The 16,023-nt window shown below is 44.9% G+C and overlaps 1 protein-coding gene across 2 annotated transcripts in view; it reads left to right on the top strand.

The window, feature by feature from the left end:
• LOC126253048 (cationic amino acid transporter 2) overlaps positions 1–16,023 on the top strand; it is a 512,658-nt gene that overhangs the window by 322,373 nt on the left and 174,262 nt on the right. For both annotated transcript variants that reach the window (XM_049954123.1, XM_049954125.1), the window contains one exon: positions 11,446–11,680. In XM_049954123.1, the coding sequence (XP_049810080.1) occupies positions 11,452–11,680 (229 nt within the window). In that variant the 5' untranslated portion in view covers positions 11,446–11,451. The remainder of the gene's footprint in view (positions 1–11,445; positions 11,681–16,023) is intronic.

The following is a 16,023-nucleotide window of genomic DNA, read 5'->3' as shown; positions in this document are numbered from 1 at the left end:
GAGACTGAATGAATATATAAGGTGAGTATTTCTTCTCTTATCAAATTAAATATTACATATCTTGCTGTGAATTAATTCGTTTGTCCCCATTCCACTTATTGCGTTTCCTTGAAATTATATAAAACATAAGTCTGTAAAAAAAAATCGCGTATAGCCTCCTTTGGCTTCCACAACAGCTGGAAGTCTGTTGGGCATTGAGCCCACAACTCGAGCCACAGAACTAGGAGATTCAAGTAACTCATTCCAAGCTTCATGAATTTGCTGATTTGTCGTGCGTTGACAAATGGGTGGTTCTCACTGAAACGGCGTATCTGCTGATCCTGAGCTTGCGTTGTTTTGCGGCGACGGCCATGAGGCCTCCCATTCAAGTTACCACTCTCTTCCTTTCGTCTGATCCACCTGGCTACCGTCGACTTGTGAAGACCCATAGTTCTCGCTATGTCGGCATTTGAAGATCCCTCTGCATGGAGTATTATAGCGCCCTTGTCTGCCTCAGCCAGATGGGCCATTTAGCGTTGACTGAATGATTCGTCGCGGTTAATATTGGCTGCGGAAACAGCGCTGGCAGGAAACAGACTGCCTCCTCCAAGATGGCAGCCACAACGCAGTGGCCAAGTATGTGTAGCACGGAAATCGATGGCATAAAAGACAGATCGCAAGCCCGTGCCCGTGTCATTACATAGTGGAGCAACTTAGCATCTCTAATTTTTCTCAGAAGTGACTGGTCCACTCTTGTCATGTCTTATCCTGATAAATATTACATGAAATGAAATGTTTACGTTTTGCATATGCGGCAGGCCTGAGGCAAGAAACATTTCTGAAATATCTGAGGCAACCTGAAGAACACTTCGTGAATATTATCTGTAGAAGGTTGCCTTATAAGAAGGAAAACGTGTTTATCCCCGCTCGCCGTGTTTCCAGGTGGCGCAGTTTACTCGGAGGCATACATAATTCTCGCCGGGCGTAAGAAGCGACTCGACGAGCGAGGGGAACTCGCCAAATGTCATAGGCTGATTGTCCCGAAACTTTGCTCAGTGAAGGAGAGGACAAAATAAGCGAACATGTGTTTCGGCTTATCTGCAGACACTCGACCGTTTCCGAGAAAACGACGGTCAAAGTTATCAACGCGCTGTTGCTCTAGTGTAGATACCTTCTGCAGCCGAGAACGCAATTGAAGCGGTGGCTACCGTCGTTCCTTCTTAACACTGATTCCCGTGTTCGATACCATATTGGGTTTTTTAATTATTTTATTTTCCTGCCTCTCTATCAGAATTATCTACGAATGTTTTTTTCTAAGTTATGTTGAAATAATGTTGTCATTATTCGCCAATTAACTTTATGTGTAATTAATGAATTAAAAAGTAATAAACGAATGAGACAAGCTGATCTAACATCATCTGGGCTGCCTCATGTATCGTTATAACCAAATATTTTATAAATGTTAATCTACATTCAGATCCGATGATGGCACCTTTAGTGTGTTGAAACCGGTTATCCAGTAAACAATATTTAAGCGATCTTGGCTTCTGAATTATTTCTACAACAGAGTGATCGCCCCACTACGCACTGTGTGTTGCCTTTTTAACTTATTTCTTTACACAGTAAATTAACTGACGAATAACGACAACAGTGTTTCAACATAAATTGGAATAAACATTCGTAGATAATTCAGAGAGTGAGGGAAAAAAAGGAAAAACCGGGTTTCGAACTCGCAGCGCAAAGTTCAGAAATCGCTATGGTAGCCGCAGAGCCACCGCTCCAGTTGAATGCTTACCCGCTAAGAGGTGTCTACACTATAGTAACAGCGCATTGAAAACTTTGACCGTCGTTTTCTCAGAAGCGGTAGAGTGTAAGCAGATAAGCCGAGACACGTGTTCGCTTATTTTGTCCCCGCTTTCACTGAGCGAAGTTTCAGCAAGATCGTGGTATTTCCTCGGGAACACAGGAAGAAACCATAGTAATAATGTAATTCAAGGCTCGCAAGAAAAGATTTAAGTGGTCCTTTTTCCCGCACACTGTTAATGAGTGGGACGGTAGAGAAATAACCCTAACCTTCTGCCAGGCACGTAAGTCCGGATTGCCAAGAAATCCTGTTGATGTAGTCATGTAGATGTAACGACGAAATTATGTTTTAATTACGACATGTGACTTTCATTTGATTTAAACATCGAAGTTGTTTGCTGTTTCAAAATGGTTCAAATGCCTCTGAGCACTATGGGACTCAACTGCTGTGGTCATAAGTCCCCTAGAACTTAGAACTACTTAAACCTAACTAACCTAAGGACATCACACACATCCATGCCCCAGGCAGGATTCGAACCAGCGACCGTAGCAGTCGCACGGTTCCGGACTGCGCGCCTAGAACCGCGAGTCCACCGCGGCCGTCTCGTTTGTTGTTTATTTACTTTTTGTTCATTAATTTCAGCCATATACGAACACCTAGGCGCGTTAAAGTGATATTGAAATAAAGTGTCATGCACGGACCAATAACAATAAGTTCCCACCTACTTGTTATAGTACTGCATTATCTGCCAGCGTATTCAGAAGTGGATATCGCATACGAAGTTCCTAGGGTGTTTGTAATGGATATTGCAGACGACTTCGACAAAGTTTGAATGTAGCTTCGTAAAAGTTCCGTGATCAAACGATCTGAGTTGCTGGAGAATACAGTTTATCCTCACTAGACAGTATATATTATCATTATACATGAGGTGAGTAGGGTTTCGCCGCGTTGCGGTGGCCGAGCGGTTCCAGGCGCTTCAGTGACGAACCGCACGGCTGCTTCAGTCGCAGGTTGGAATTCTACCTCGGGCATAGATGTCTGTGATGCCCTTAGGCTAGCTAGGTTTAAGTAGTTCTAGGTCTAGGGGCTGATGACCTAAGCAGTTAGGTCGCATAGTTCTTGAAGCCATTTTTTGACCTTTCGCGTAAATTTTCTTTACATTAAACCGTCGTATCTTTTGATTGCGTTGACATAGAAGCTCACTTTTTTACACCAGCAAGGGACCGGTTACAGCAAGAAGTGCGATACATTTCCGCTTATTATGTCCACCCGTTCTGGAGGTAAACGGGTTTTAAGGGTTGGGTAGACCGATAGACGGTCAAGAAAGTGAGACTAGTAGGGTTCCGTTTTTACCGGTTTAGGTGACGAAATCCTAACAACGAAAACACTGAAGATGAGGGCCGCATAAATAACACCCGCTACTCTTTATTCGAAATGTTCTAGTTGCTGTCGATACATAAGAATATTAGTCGTATCTACGTTTTCGATCCAAATCACGTTTACAGGAATGCAAATAGAATGTATTTGCCTATACACGTGGTAATTCACATCCCAGTATTAATGCCACCGCGTTTTAGAAGTACGAACATTCTCATTGCTAGCTAGCTTAAGAAACACTTCTGCTAATGAACGTTTTCTGGCTGTGGCGAGTCTAGTGGAGAATTCGAAACAATGCAGAATACGTTTGGCAGCTATGTAGCCGTTTATTTCCTGGGGTGGTGCAGAATTATCCTACAAAATTTACTCTCTAATAACAGTAATTTGTTATTTCGATAAACATCCCGAATGATTGTCACATAAGCGGTGACATAAAGGAAGAAAATTCATGTTTTTGAGTCCAGAAAGCTCTATGCAACAGAAACTGCAGATTTTCATTTCGAAATTGCCTGCTTGTTCATGTCTGGGGTAATAATAGAGGGCTGTTTGCCTAGGTTGTCTGCTAGCATAGTGAAAGGAAGGTCTGGTTTGTTTTCGGTTCTAATCTCTATGGAGGCAGGTAGAATATCAGTAAAGCAATTTTAAGAAATTCTCGCGCACCCAATACGTTTTATCGCTACCTTTATTCTGTACTGGCGCCCTGTGCATGTCAATATGACACTCTTGTAGAATTTCATACATGTTACTGCCTACTTTTTCCGCTTCTGTCAATAATGGAATTGACTTAAGCGTGGCACTGAATGATTTTTAACTGAATTTCGTTATGAATCTTCACGCATTGCTAAATTTGCACACTTTCATGGTAGGTCAGCAACGGTAATCCAGTATGACTGGTCTGAACGTTGACACAGACCGTTTCGCGGCCGAATGCGGATAATATTTTGCTACTTCGTAACGATCTGGGTTTCTTTGTCTTACTGAAACAGTTAAGTCATCTCGATAAGTTGAAATTCATTTTTATTTGTCCAGTTCATACCAATTAGCGTTTGTTCTTTCAGTTCTGTCTTATATTTACGTGTTGTATTTAACACACTAATCAGCATTAATATAGTCTTACAAATTATGGAATACAGTCTAAAAAAGTTCAGATAGTTTGTCAATTTCACGCCTGCGCATAGTATGTTGGTAGCACTTCGTCGCCTTGCCTGTTATGCTGTGTAGCAGACTTTAAAGCCGTGCGGATCAGCATAACGAAAAGGCGAGGGGTCTCGCTCGTTTTGTCCACGACTGTACGTAGCTAACATTTTATACACCACTTCCAACTACACTGTCAAGCCACATTAACGTGACAATCTGTCAGAAGCCTGAATAACAACCTTTTGCAACTTGGACAACTGCGAGACATGAACGAAGAGTGTCAATGAGTTTCTGGAAGGTAGCAACAGGGATGTGCAACCATGTCGACTCCAGTGCCGTATCCAGCTGCACTAAGTTTCCCGGTTTAGCATGTGTGGTGCGTGCGGCCGATTCGAGATATCCCACAGATCCTCCATTGGGTTAAAATTTGGGAAATTTGGTGGCTAGGGGACTATGGTAAGCTCATCCTGGGGCTCTTCGAACCATACATGTACACTGCGAGTTGTGTGACACGTTGCAGTGTCCTGCTGGTAGATGCTATTATGCCGAGGAAGAACAAACTGCATGTAGGGATGGACATAGTCCCCCAGATGCACACTTGTGTTGATCCAGTGTGCCTTCCAGAACGACGAGATCACCCAGGGAATGCTACAAAAACATTCCGCAGACCATAACGCTCCCTCCTCCAGCCTGGTCCCTTCCGATGATTGTAGAAGTTTGTATGCTTTTAGACGCTTCACACCGCACACGCCAGTGTCAACCGTGATCCATCTGGAAAGGCTACCTGTCGCGTCTCAGAGGACGCCCAGTTGCTGTACTGGCGTGCCTTCATCGTCGAGGGACAGCGGCCCGCGGTCACCACATTGCCTGAGGCGCTGCTTTTGGATGGCGCTATTTTGCCATGCACGGTATACTTAAGCCACAGCGGTACGTGGACAGTTTATAAACTTATCCAATTTGGAAATGCTTCAACTCTTGGCCTGAAAGCTAATGATCATGTCCTTTTGGACGTCAGATAAATCGCTCTTTCTTTGTATTATGACTACGACTGCACTGTTTTCATCGTCTCCCTGACAATCTCTATGTACCCTCCACTGCTAGAACTGCTGCCTGCCAATTGTGACTGGTAAGTGAACGTCGACGTTGCACATAGGCGTCGGTCACGTTGTGACTGGACCGTATAACTCCTAGCAATTACAGTGGACGATCTGTACAACACAAAACCCGAATTATCTCTGCCTCCCGTACTGCAATAAATAACTTGGTTGATCATGAAGCATCGACTACTGCAAATGTCAGAAGTACACCATCTCTATCCCAGAGAGCACACTACTTCTCCTCCCCACGAGGGCTGCCACCTACTCCCTGATTTGGCGAACTCCAAATAGCTCCACGAAATGACTTGACATTTAGCTCTTTTAGGCAACCATCTGGAGCAGAATGTAGGCATTTTTCAGCCGTGTCGGATCGTATTGTTAGTGCTTCTCCACAGTATCAGTTGGTCAGCAACACGTTAGGTTGTGCCCTCTCAGGAGACACACTCTATCTGCCTGCAAGACTTGAAAGTGCTTACCGCGCCAGTTTGAGACCTGTTTTCGACCTCGGATCGGGGCGTATGGGAATAGGCACCGCTGGCCGACCGCACTATAATGGAGCGGAGCAGTGCGGAACCACAAGGGGAACTGGACGTGCTGTTTGGAGGTACTTGGTTGTAATACGCGGTAGCCAAAGTGGCACCATCAGTCGGAAGCAGTGGCTGGAAGAGCTGGTTGAAGTGTGCTAGGCCCACATTCTTTAACCCTGCCTGACATAAAGAGGAACAGAATTTGATGAGCACGTTTCTAAATATTTGCTTCCAACATCTGAATCTTTTGGGAAGCACGCCTATAGGGTCTCGACTTGGCGATTTCGCTTGGTTCCTTTATTGTTTTGTTGTCTGATGTTCCCGCTCATTTATGACAATGCAGGTCTGAAATATTGAATTAACAGAGGCCTGTTTCGTTGTTTATGGTTTTATGAGTTAATTCACTTATTTCATACTATTTTGGCTTTAAAATTCTTCATATTTATTTTGCTCTATATTGTGCATTACTGTAACGAAATTGCCTGATCTACATGAAACTCCAAAAATTTCTTCATATCAAATTTCTTAGTTTTGCCGACCTTATTAGCCAACTACCCAAGGTTTAACTTACACTTATCAACGGCTTTCAAAACGTTGCCCAGGTTTTTGGTTCCTTAAAAGCAAACTAGTTCGCCTTATTTTGAACTTCAGCTTATTATTTAATGGACGTGTTCAATGTGAATTGTTCCCTTTTATTAGTGTATTTAATATATTGAAAATTCGTTGGTATTTCCGGCGGTTTATATATCCTTTTCAATGTTTGGGGCTTAAGAATCACCAAAGAGATTACACTGGTTATCGTGTAAAATTGTTATATTTAGCTGAATGAATCTCTTTCTGAATGTTATGGTACAGCCAGTGGCTGCGCGAACTGAGATGGAAAGTCCTATGGGGCGACACCTCCACTGCTGGTTGCCGGCACCGACTTCACGTTGGGTGCATAGCCAGCTTTTTGTACAGGCTTTGGCTGGTCCTCTCAGCGCATTTTGTTTTAATTGTACACCTTTCGGCAGCTGTTTTTGGCCTGAGTGATAATAACTGTACTCTTTTGCGAAGGCACGCTGAAAAGTAATGCCTCCGAATCTTTTATGTGAAAACAAAGCTTTTTAAATAAAACGAACGCTATTAATATTCTACATCTTTATTATTCATCTCTACTTACTTGAAGCCCTCTGCCACTGGAGGACTCCGAATTGTAACGTGTGACATGACTGTATGTAACGTAACTATCTCGGTGCGTGAGCAACAGCGTGCTGTAACAGAGCTTCAAATTTGAAGAGTTCGTCCACAGATGGAGCACCCTCTCATTCAGCATGACAGTACCAGACCATTCACGGCTGCTGCTACGTCTGCAACAATGCGAAGCCTTGGATTCACTGTCGTCGATTTTCCTCCATGCAGTTACGACTGGGCACCATCAGATTTTCATCTGTTTCCAAAACTTCGAGGACTTCACTTTGATACTGGTGAGGCGCCGCAAGCAGAGATGGCTCTCCCAACAGAGTCAAACATTCTTCAGAGACCGATCAACAAACTGATTTCGCGATGGAAGAAATGTGTCCATCAGGCTGACTGTACTGAGCAATAGATGCATGTACATGAAGAACAAAGATGTAGAATGTTAATAACGTTTGTTTTATTTAAATCGGAAGTATTACTTTTCAGCGTACCTTTTCAGCGTGACTGATGATCATTTGGTCACCTGCCACTTCCATTCCCACCTTCTAGCTCACAACTTCTGTTTCATTGACTATTTCCTGCTCACAGCGCTTGTATAAGGTGCTGCTTCCTTGGACGGTGTGGGGGCGGCTTACAGAAGCATCTTTAGTATGGGTGTTGTAAATCACTGGCCATCATGGGAAATCAACCAGCGTAGTTGGTTCCGACCTCAACCCATTTATAAGGATTATAGAAACACCATCCGATCATCTCCAGGCCGAAACCTGTACCCCCTTCCCCCCTGCCTACCGCAAGTAGGCCCTGTCATCCACAATAGTGAGCAGACAGGCAAGGCCAGAAAATATGTTACAAGAATTCATTTCTCCGTTTCGGTCGGAAACGACCGCCTGAGAAGCATGCCAGCTCGCCCTAACTGCGCTCATTTTAATGCTTTGCATTGCTTATTTTATTATCCTGACCGATCAGTATTTGACACTCTCGTTCTTTTAGTCACGTGCTGATAGGTCAGCCAGTTTCTCTGAGAGGATGCATGCTTGTTTGTAGCCGACTGCAAATTTAATGTAGCCTAATAGGTCTCTAATTTTGCTGTAGCTACTGTAGATCGGTTAGTGCCCATTTGGTAAAGAAACTCTCCGTACGCAGTCAATAATCCGCTTCACAGACTCTACAGAGAGGACTATGTTTGTTAAACTTCTCGTCTCTTTAAACACACCATCTTTCAGAGCTGTTTCATTAGGTCCAGTTTAATATGTAGTGGTGGTAATAGTTTTTTTTAATCCATGTGATTGTTGGCAAACTGATGAGAAACCAGAGCGCCTGTCACTGTAATTTCAACATGCCCTAACCACTGCCACTAAAACTGTTTCATATCATTATCAATCGAAATTAAACAAAATAGCTAAAAAAAAATTTTAATATTGAAAGTTTGTTAAAGGAAGTGAGTATGGAGACAGTTTATCATATTATGACTCAACACATTAAGAAAAGACTAATCCAGTTTCATTAAAAAAGAAGTCATAAATTCACTTGTGTAAAAAGGGTCTAAAGCTTCTTTTACATTACATACTTCTTGTCTCAGCCGACTACTTGTACACGTGAGTCTACTGCAACGCCCCTAAAGATTTTATTCCTATACTGAGTCCCACCTCTCACGTGTAGTCGTCGTTGTTCACATGTTAGTGTGGAAACTGTAGGCGCTGCGAGAGCTGTCTGCTGTGAGATTTGGCACCTGAACGATGAAAGTGAGACTTTGAGGGAGCACGCTTTCTTCGAATAAATAATAGTACCAGAATGTAAAAACAAGTAATAGTAATGGAGTTAATGACCAAAGCAAAATTCTCCGTTGATATTTTTGACAAAAGTCGCATGGTAAATTCTCCACGGGAGAATGGAAACAAATGGAAACGTCTCTTGCAGACTTACCGAAACATCTGCATTTACCTTCTTGAGGAAAACTTACGAATATGTCAAACAATATTTAGAAGACATTAAATAATGCCTTTTTGCTGAAACATTTGTATCTTTGTTTCCGTGAGCCGGCCGCTGTGGCCGAGCGGTTCTAGGCGCTTCAGTCCGGAATCGCGCCGCTGCTATTGTCGCAGGTTCGAATCCTGCCTCGGGCATGGATGTGTGTGATGGCCTTACGTTAGTTAGCTTTAAGTAGTTCTAAGTCTAGGGGACTGACGACCTCAGATGTTAAGTCCCATAGTGCTTAGAGCCATTTGAACCTTTTTTTTGTTTCCCCCTAAGCACTAAATAACATCGAAAATTATCTTTATGTTTACTTAGATCTCACTTTTTCATTGCTCAAACGACTTTCATTAATAAATGTTTGTGTGTGTGTTCTTGTGTTGCATGGTGCAGACATTTTCTTTATCTATGTGTTGAAATCACATACACTTTCTTGCAGTCAGATAGTTCACCTCTCTTGTGGCTGTACACCAATAGGAAAAATATCAAGCCCTGGTGCATCCTTTATAGTGTGTCACGAAAAAAATCTACCATCCAAATACAGGTTAAGAACACGCAACAGCACAAAATTGCACTCACAAGAAGTAGTCGATTTTGACCAGAAAGTCGCTCGTGTAAAACAGGCTTGATACTGAAACTTCCTGGCAGACTAAAATAGTGAGCCGGATCGAAGCTCTAACTTTGGACCTTTACCTTTTCGAACAAGTGCCTTACCAACCTCATCTGCGGTAATAGCGCAAGTAAAGAGCTATGTGGACGTGTCGTGGGTCGTGCTTGGGTAGCTGAGTTGGCAGAGCAGTTGCCAGGGAAAGGGAAAGGCCCCGAGTCGAGTCTTGGTCGGGCTCACAGTTTTAATCAGCCCAAGTTTCATACCAGTGCACACTCTGCTGCAGAGTGAAAATTCATTCAAGCTTAATAGCGCACTTACTGTGCTGTAGACGGATTGCGGAGCTTTGATGTGCTGCTGTAAACGGAGCTCGGTACTGTGGGTACCATGGTGTAGACTGAGTGCTGAGCACTGATGTGTCTCTGTAAACGACGCTTAATTCAGTGGAAATCTTGGTGTAGATGGAGCACTGACAAGGGAACCTCCCCATCGCACCCCCTTCAGATTTAATTATAAGTTGGCACAGTGGATAGGCCTTGAAAAACTGAACACAGATCAATCGAGAAAACAGGAAGAAGTTGTGTGGAACTATAAAAAAATAAGCAAAATATACAGACTGAGTAGTCCATGCGCAACATATGCAACATCAAGGAGAATGTAAACATAGGAGCGCCGTGGTCCCGTGGTTAGCGTGAGCAGCTGCGGAACGAGAGGTCCTTGGTTCAAGTCTTCCCTCGAGTGAAAAGTTTACTTTCTTTCTTTTCGCAAAGTTATGATCTGTCCGTTCATTCATTGACGTCTCTGTTCACTGTAATAAGTTTAGTGCCTGTGTTTTGCGACCGCACCGCAAAACCGTGCGATTAGAAGACGAAAGGACGTGCCTCTTCAATGGGAACCGAAAACGTTTGATCGCAAGGTCATAGGTCAACCGATTCCTCCACAGGAAAACACGTCTGATATATTCTATACGACACAGGTGACGGCATGTGCGTCACATGACAAGAATATGTTGTCGACCCACCTAACTTGTACACTTGGCGAATAGGTAAAAAGATTCTTCCACCTTGCCCGAATAAGGTTTTCTTGTGGATGTGATAATCACTCCCAAAAAAGTGATGAAAACATAAGAGTTTGTGACATAAACTGTAAATAAGAAATTAAACTTTCGGACGAGGGAAAACTTGAACCAAGAACGTCTCGTTCCGCAGCTGCTCATGCTAACCAGGGGACCACGGAGCTCTTGAGCTCACACTCTCCTTGATGTTGCATATGTTGCGCATAGACTACTCAGTTTGTATATTTTACTTATTTTTTCGTAGTTCCACACAACTTCTCCCTGTTTTCTGGATTGATCTGTGTTCAGTTTTCAAGGCCTATCCACTGTGCCAACTTATAATTAAATCTGAGGGGGGTGCGATGGGGAGGTTCCCTTGTGAGTATTGGTGCGCTGTGGATAAACATGGAATTATGGTGTAGATGGAGTGGTGGGCATTACTGTACCGCTGTAAACCAAGTTTAATACTGCATGTACCGTACTGTAGACGGAGTGCTGAGTAGTGGTGTGCCACTGTGAACGAAGCTTAATATTGTGGATATCGTGGTTAGATGGAGGGCTGACAATTGGTATGCCGCTCTAAGCAAAGCTTGAGCCTGTGGGTGTCACGGTGTAGATGGAGCGCTGAACATTGATGTGCTGCTCTAAATGAAACTTGATACTGTGGGTGTTGTGGTGTTGGAGCGCTGAGCGTCAGTGTGGCATTGTTGCAGGCAGGGATGTGGACGGCGTTGCGGGCGCTGTCGCGGCAGAAGACGCTGAGCGCGGAGGCGGTGTCCTCCAGCCAGCTGTCGCGCTGCCTGTCCGTGCTGGACCTGACGCTGCTGGGAGTGGGTTCGACGCTGGGGCTGGGCGTATACGTGCTGGCCGGCGCCGTGGCGCGCGATGAGGCGGGGCCCGCCGTCACCATCTCCTTCCTGGTCGCCGCCATTGCCTCCGCCTTTGCAGGTACTGCTCAATTCTACGTTCACATTCTGCAAAGAGTTGTCAACTGCACAGAAGGGAGTACTTTCCACTGCACCTTGTTTTACGGATTCTTCCCATACCATTCGTGTCTGGAGCACTGGAAGCTTGACTGCTTAAATGCGCCTCAGCACATGTACGAGGGGCGTTTGAAAAGTCCGTGCAAAGTCCGAGAGATGGCACCACAGGTGCGTATCGAGGTCATGTTTAGTTAGTAGCATCTTTGCAAAGAACTCCCAAGTTTCAGCCATATTGATCTACACTCCTGGAAATGGAAAAAAGTACACATTGACACCGGTGTGTCAGACCCACCATACTTGCTCCGGACACTGCGAGAGGGCTGTACAAGCAATGATCACACGCACGGCACAGCGGACACACCAGGAACCGCGGTGTTGGCCGTCGAATGGCGCTAGCTGCGCAGCATTTGTGCACCGCCGCCGTCAGTGTCAGCCAGTTTGCCGTGGCATACGGAGCTCCATCGCAGTCTTTAACACTGGTAGCATGCCGCGACAGCGTGGACGTGAACCGTATGTGCAGTTGACGGACTTTGAGCGAGGGCGTATAGTGGGCATGCGGGAGGCCGGGTGGACGTACCGCCGAATTGCTCAACACGTGGGGCGTGAGGTCTCCACAGTACATCGATGTTGTCGCCAGTGGTCGGCGGAAGGTGCACGTGCCCGTCGACCTGGGACCGGACCGCAGCGACGCACGGATGCACGCCAAGACCGTAGGATCCTACGCAGTGCCGTAGGGGACCGCACCGCCACTTCCCAGCAAATTAGGGACACTGTTGCTCCTGGGGTATCGGCGAGGACCATTCGCAACTGTCTCCATGAAGCTGGGCTACGGTCCCGCACACCGTTAGGCCGTCTTCCGCTCACGCCCCAACATCGTGCAGCCCGCCTCCAGTGGTGTCGCGACAGGCGTGAATGGAGGGACGAATGGAGACGTGTCGTCTTCAGCGATGAGAGTCGCTTCTGCCTTGGTGCCAATGATGGTCGTATGCGTGTTTGGCGCCGTGCAGGTGAGCGCCACAATCAGGACTGCATACGACCGAGGCACACAGGGCCAACACCCGGCATCATGGTGTGGGGAGCGATCTCCTACACTGGCCGTACACCACTGGTGATCGTCGAGGGGACACTGAATAGTGCACGGTACATCCAAACCGTCATCGAACCCATCGTTCTACCATTCCTAGACCGGCAAGGGAACTTGCTGTTCCAACAGGACAATGCACGTCCGCATGTATCCCGTGCCACCCAACGTGCTCTAGAAGGTGCAAGTCAACTACCCTGGCCAGCAAGATCTCCGGATCTGTCCCCCATTGAGCATGTTTGGGACTGGATGAAGCGTCGTCTCACGCGGTCTGCACGTCCAGCACGAACGCTGGTCCAACTGAGGCGCCAGGTGGAAATGGCATGGCAAGCCGTTTCACAGGACTACATCCAGCATCTCTACGATCGTCTCCATGGGAGAATAGCAGCCTGCATTGCTGCGAAAGGTGGATATACACTGTACTAGTGCCGACATTGTGCATGCTCTGTTGCCTGTGTCTATGTGCCTGTGGTTCTGTCAGTGTGATCATGTGATGTATCTGACCCCAGGAATGTGTCAATAAAGTTTCCCCTTCCTGGGACAATGAATTCACGGTGTTCTTATTTCAATTTCCAGGAGTGTATTTCTTTGTGTTTGGCTTTCGTGTGAATCAAGGAAGTTGAATGATTTGTCAAGAAATGGACGAAAAAGAATTTCGTGTGGTGATCAAACATTACTTTATGAAAGACAAAACGCCTCAGGAGACTAAAGAGAAGCTTGATGAACATTACTCTGACTGCACCTTCGATTAGAACAGTTTATGAGTGGTTTCAAAGTTTTCGGAGTGGTCATATGGGTACAAGTGATGCTAAACATTCTGGACGCCCTGTGGAGGTTACGACTCCAGAAATCATTGATAAAATCCAAGATATGGTGATGGATGACAGAAGAGTTAAGGTGCGTGATATTGCTAGTGCTGTGGGCAACTCGAATGAACGGGTACATAACATTTTGCATAAACATTTGGACATGATAAAGCTATCCGTAAGATGGGTTCCGCGATTTCTCACGCTTGACCATAGACGGAATCGTGCGAAGCGTTGCAAGGATGGTTTGTAGCTGTCCACAGGACTTTAAGCGTCATTTCGTCACTGTGCATGAAACGTGGATACATTACGATACTCCTGAGACCAAACAACAATCTAAACAATGGGTTACCAAGGGAGAATCTGCACCAAAAAAGGCGAAGACCATTCCTTCGGCCGGAAAGGTTATGGGGACTGTCTTTCGGGATTCGTAAGGGATAATCCTCGTCGACTATCTGGAAAAGGGTAAACCTATTACAGGTGCATATTATTAATCGTTATTGGACCGTTTGAAATCCGAGCTGCAAGAAAAACACCAGCGATTGGACCGCAAAACAGTTCTTTTCCATCACGACAATGCAGCAGCACACACATCAGCAGTTTTGGTCGCAAAATTATTGGAAATAGAATACCAACTTGTTTCACATCCCCCTATTCTCCAGACTTGGCTTCCTCAGACTACTAGTTGTTCCCCAATTTGAAGAAATGCAGGCCGCGGTGGCCGAACGGTTCTAGGCGCTACAGTCTGGAGCCGCGCGACCGCTACGGTCGCAGGTTCGAATCCTGCCTCGGGCACGGATGTGTGTGATGTCCTTAGGTTAGTTAGGTTTAAGTAGTTCTAAGTTCTAGGGGACTGATGACCCTAGAAGTTAAGTCCCATAGTGCTCAGAGCCATTTGAAACATTTTTTTTGAAGAAATGGCCGGCGGGACAAAGACTTTATTGAAACAATTACCGGAACTAATAGCTATTTTGCAGACTTGGACAATTCCTATTATTCGGAAGCGATCAACAAATTAGAACAGCGTTGGACGAAGTGTATAAGTTTAAAAGGAGACTATGTCGAAAAATAAAAAGGTTTACCTCAAACACGTAAGTAGTTTTTATTTTTGCACGGACTTTTTAAATACCCCTCGCAATTAATGCAATTTTATATTTGTGTGAACGGTATTTGGGGACTGTAGCATAATTGTACAGGTTGGTTATAATTAAACTTCCGTCTCCACGAAAAACAAGTGATCGTAGGACAATGAAACTTCGCGGGAACATTTGTAAGAACACGTGGAAGAGAAATAATGAAGAAAGCAATGAAAGAAACAAATTCTAATTTTCATATTAGATAGTAACATTTGTTAATTGCGTTCCATCTTTACGTTCTAGGTTACAAATCGCGCTCAATGTGACGACCAATTGCATCCTCGATAGCCTGGAATCGCACTAGAGATAGCATTTCACAATTAATGGCAGCACTTTTCGTACGGTGTGCCGTGTAATGTTCAGCTGCCGCGACAGCTCGTGCACTGCTTGAAGATTGCACATTGCATCCAGCAGTCTGTCACGGCAACAGTAACTTCTTCAATAATTTGTGATGCAATTGGCGGTCGGCCACTCCCAGGAGCAATTCCCAAATCGTCACTTAATTGGAACTGCCGAATCGTGTTCTTCAACCGAGGTGCGGAAAGGACTTCTCTGTATTTCTTTAATTCGTCGACACTAGCGGAGAGCGCCTATGAACTATCAGGATTGCAACCTGATTACGTCGACTTCTTGTCACGGTATTTTGGTTGACAGTTACTCAGCCATTGCTTTGTACCAAAAACTGGCGCGGAGACGCATGCGCAAAAGCAGCAGGTACATGCGACCTCTATCGAGTTAGGCGCCCTCTTCGAATATTGCTCCAGCTATGGCGCGCAGGCGCATGCGTAATGGTGATACGTCATGCGTGCTCTCTGTGGGAAATCGCACTTGCTGTATTAAAATTCAAATGTCCAAATTAATAAAATTAGCTGTCACTATGTAACCTCCCCCTCACTTATCGTCCATAATGACAGTGAAAAATTAAACCGAGTGTACCTAATGGAAATTTGGGAAAAGCAATCGTCACCGAAGTTAATCTGTCGGTAAAGAGGGAGGAAAGGGTTACATCTAAATGAAAGGAAAAATGCAAATGAAACTGGTGGAAATTAATTTTGAAAAGGGGTAAAGTTAATAAAGAAAGTAAATGTGCGGCAGTTACGTTAACAATTAACTAGCGGTAATTAGATATTTGAGATTTGGGGAAAATTACGGTCGCCAGTCCTATGGACAATTACTATAATAACTGAAAAAAAAGGTTATTGCACATATAATTAGCACTAAAAGCGTGGCAACTGAAGGTTGACACGTGTTGTGTGAAAACTGAATGTTTGTCTGAAGTAATAAA

The sequence above is a fragment of the Schistocerca nitens genome, chromosome 4, assembly GCF_023898315.1.
Source record: "Schistocerca nitens isolate TAMUIC-IGC-003100 chromosome 4, iqSchNite1.1, whole genome shotgun sequence".
Classification (NCBI taxonomy): domain Eukaryota; kingdom Metazoa; phylum Arthropoda; class Insecta; order Orthoptera; family Acrididae; genus Schistocerca; species Schistocerca nitens.
This window is presented reverse-complemented; position numbering and strand designations above follow the sequence as displayed.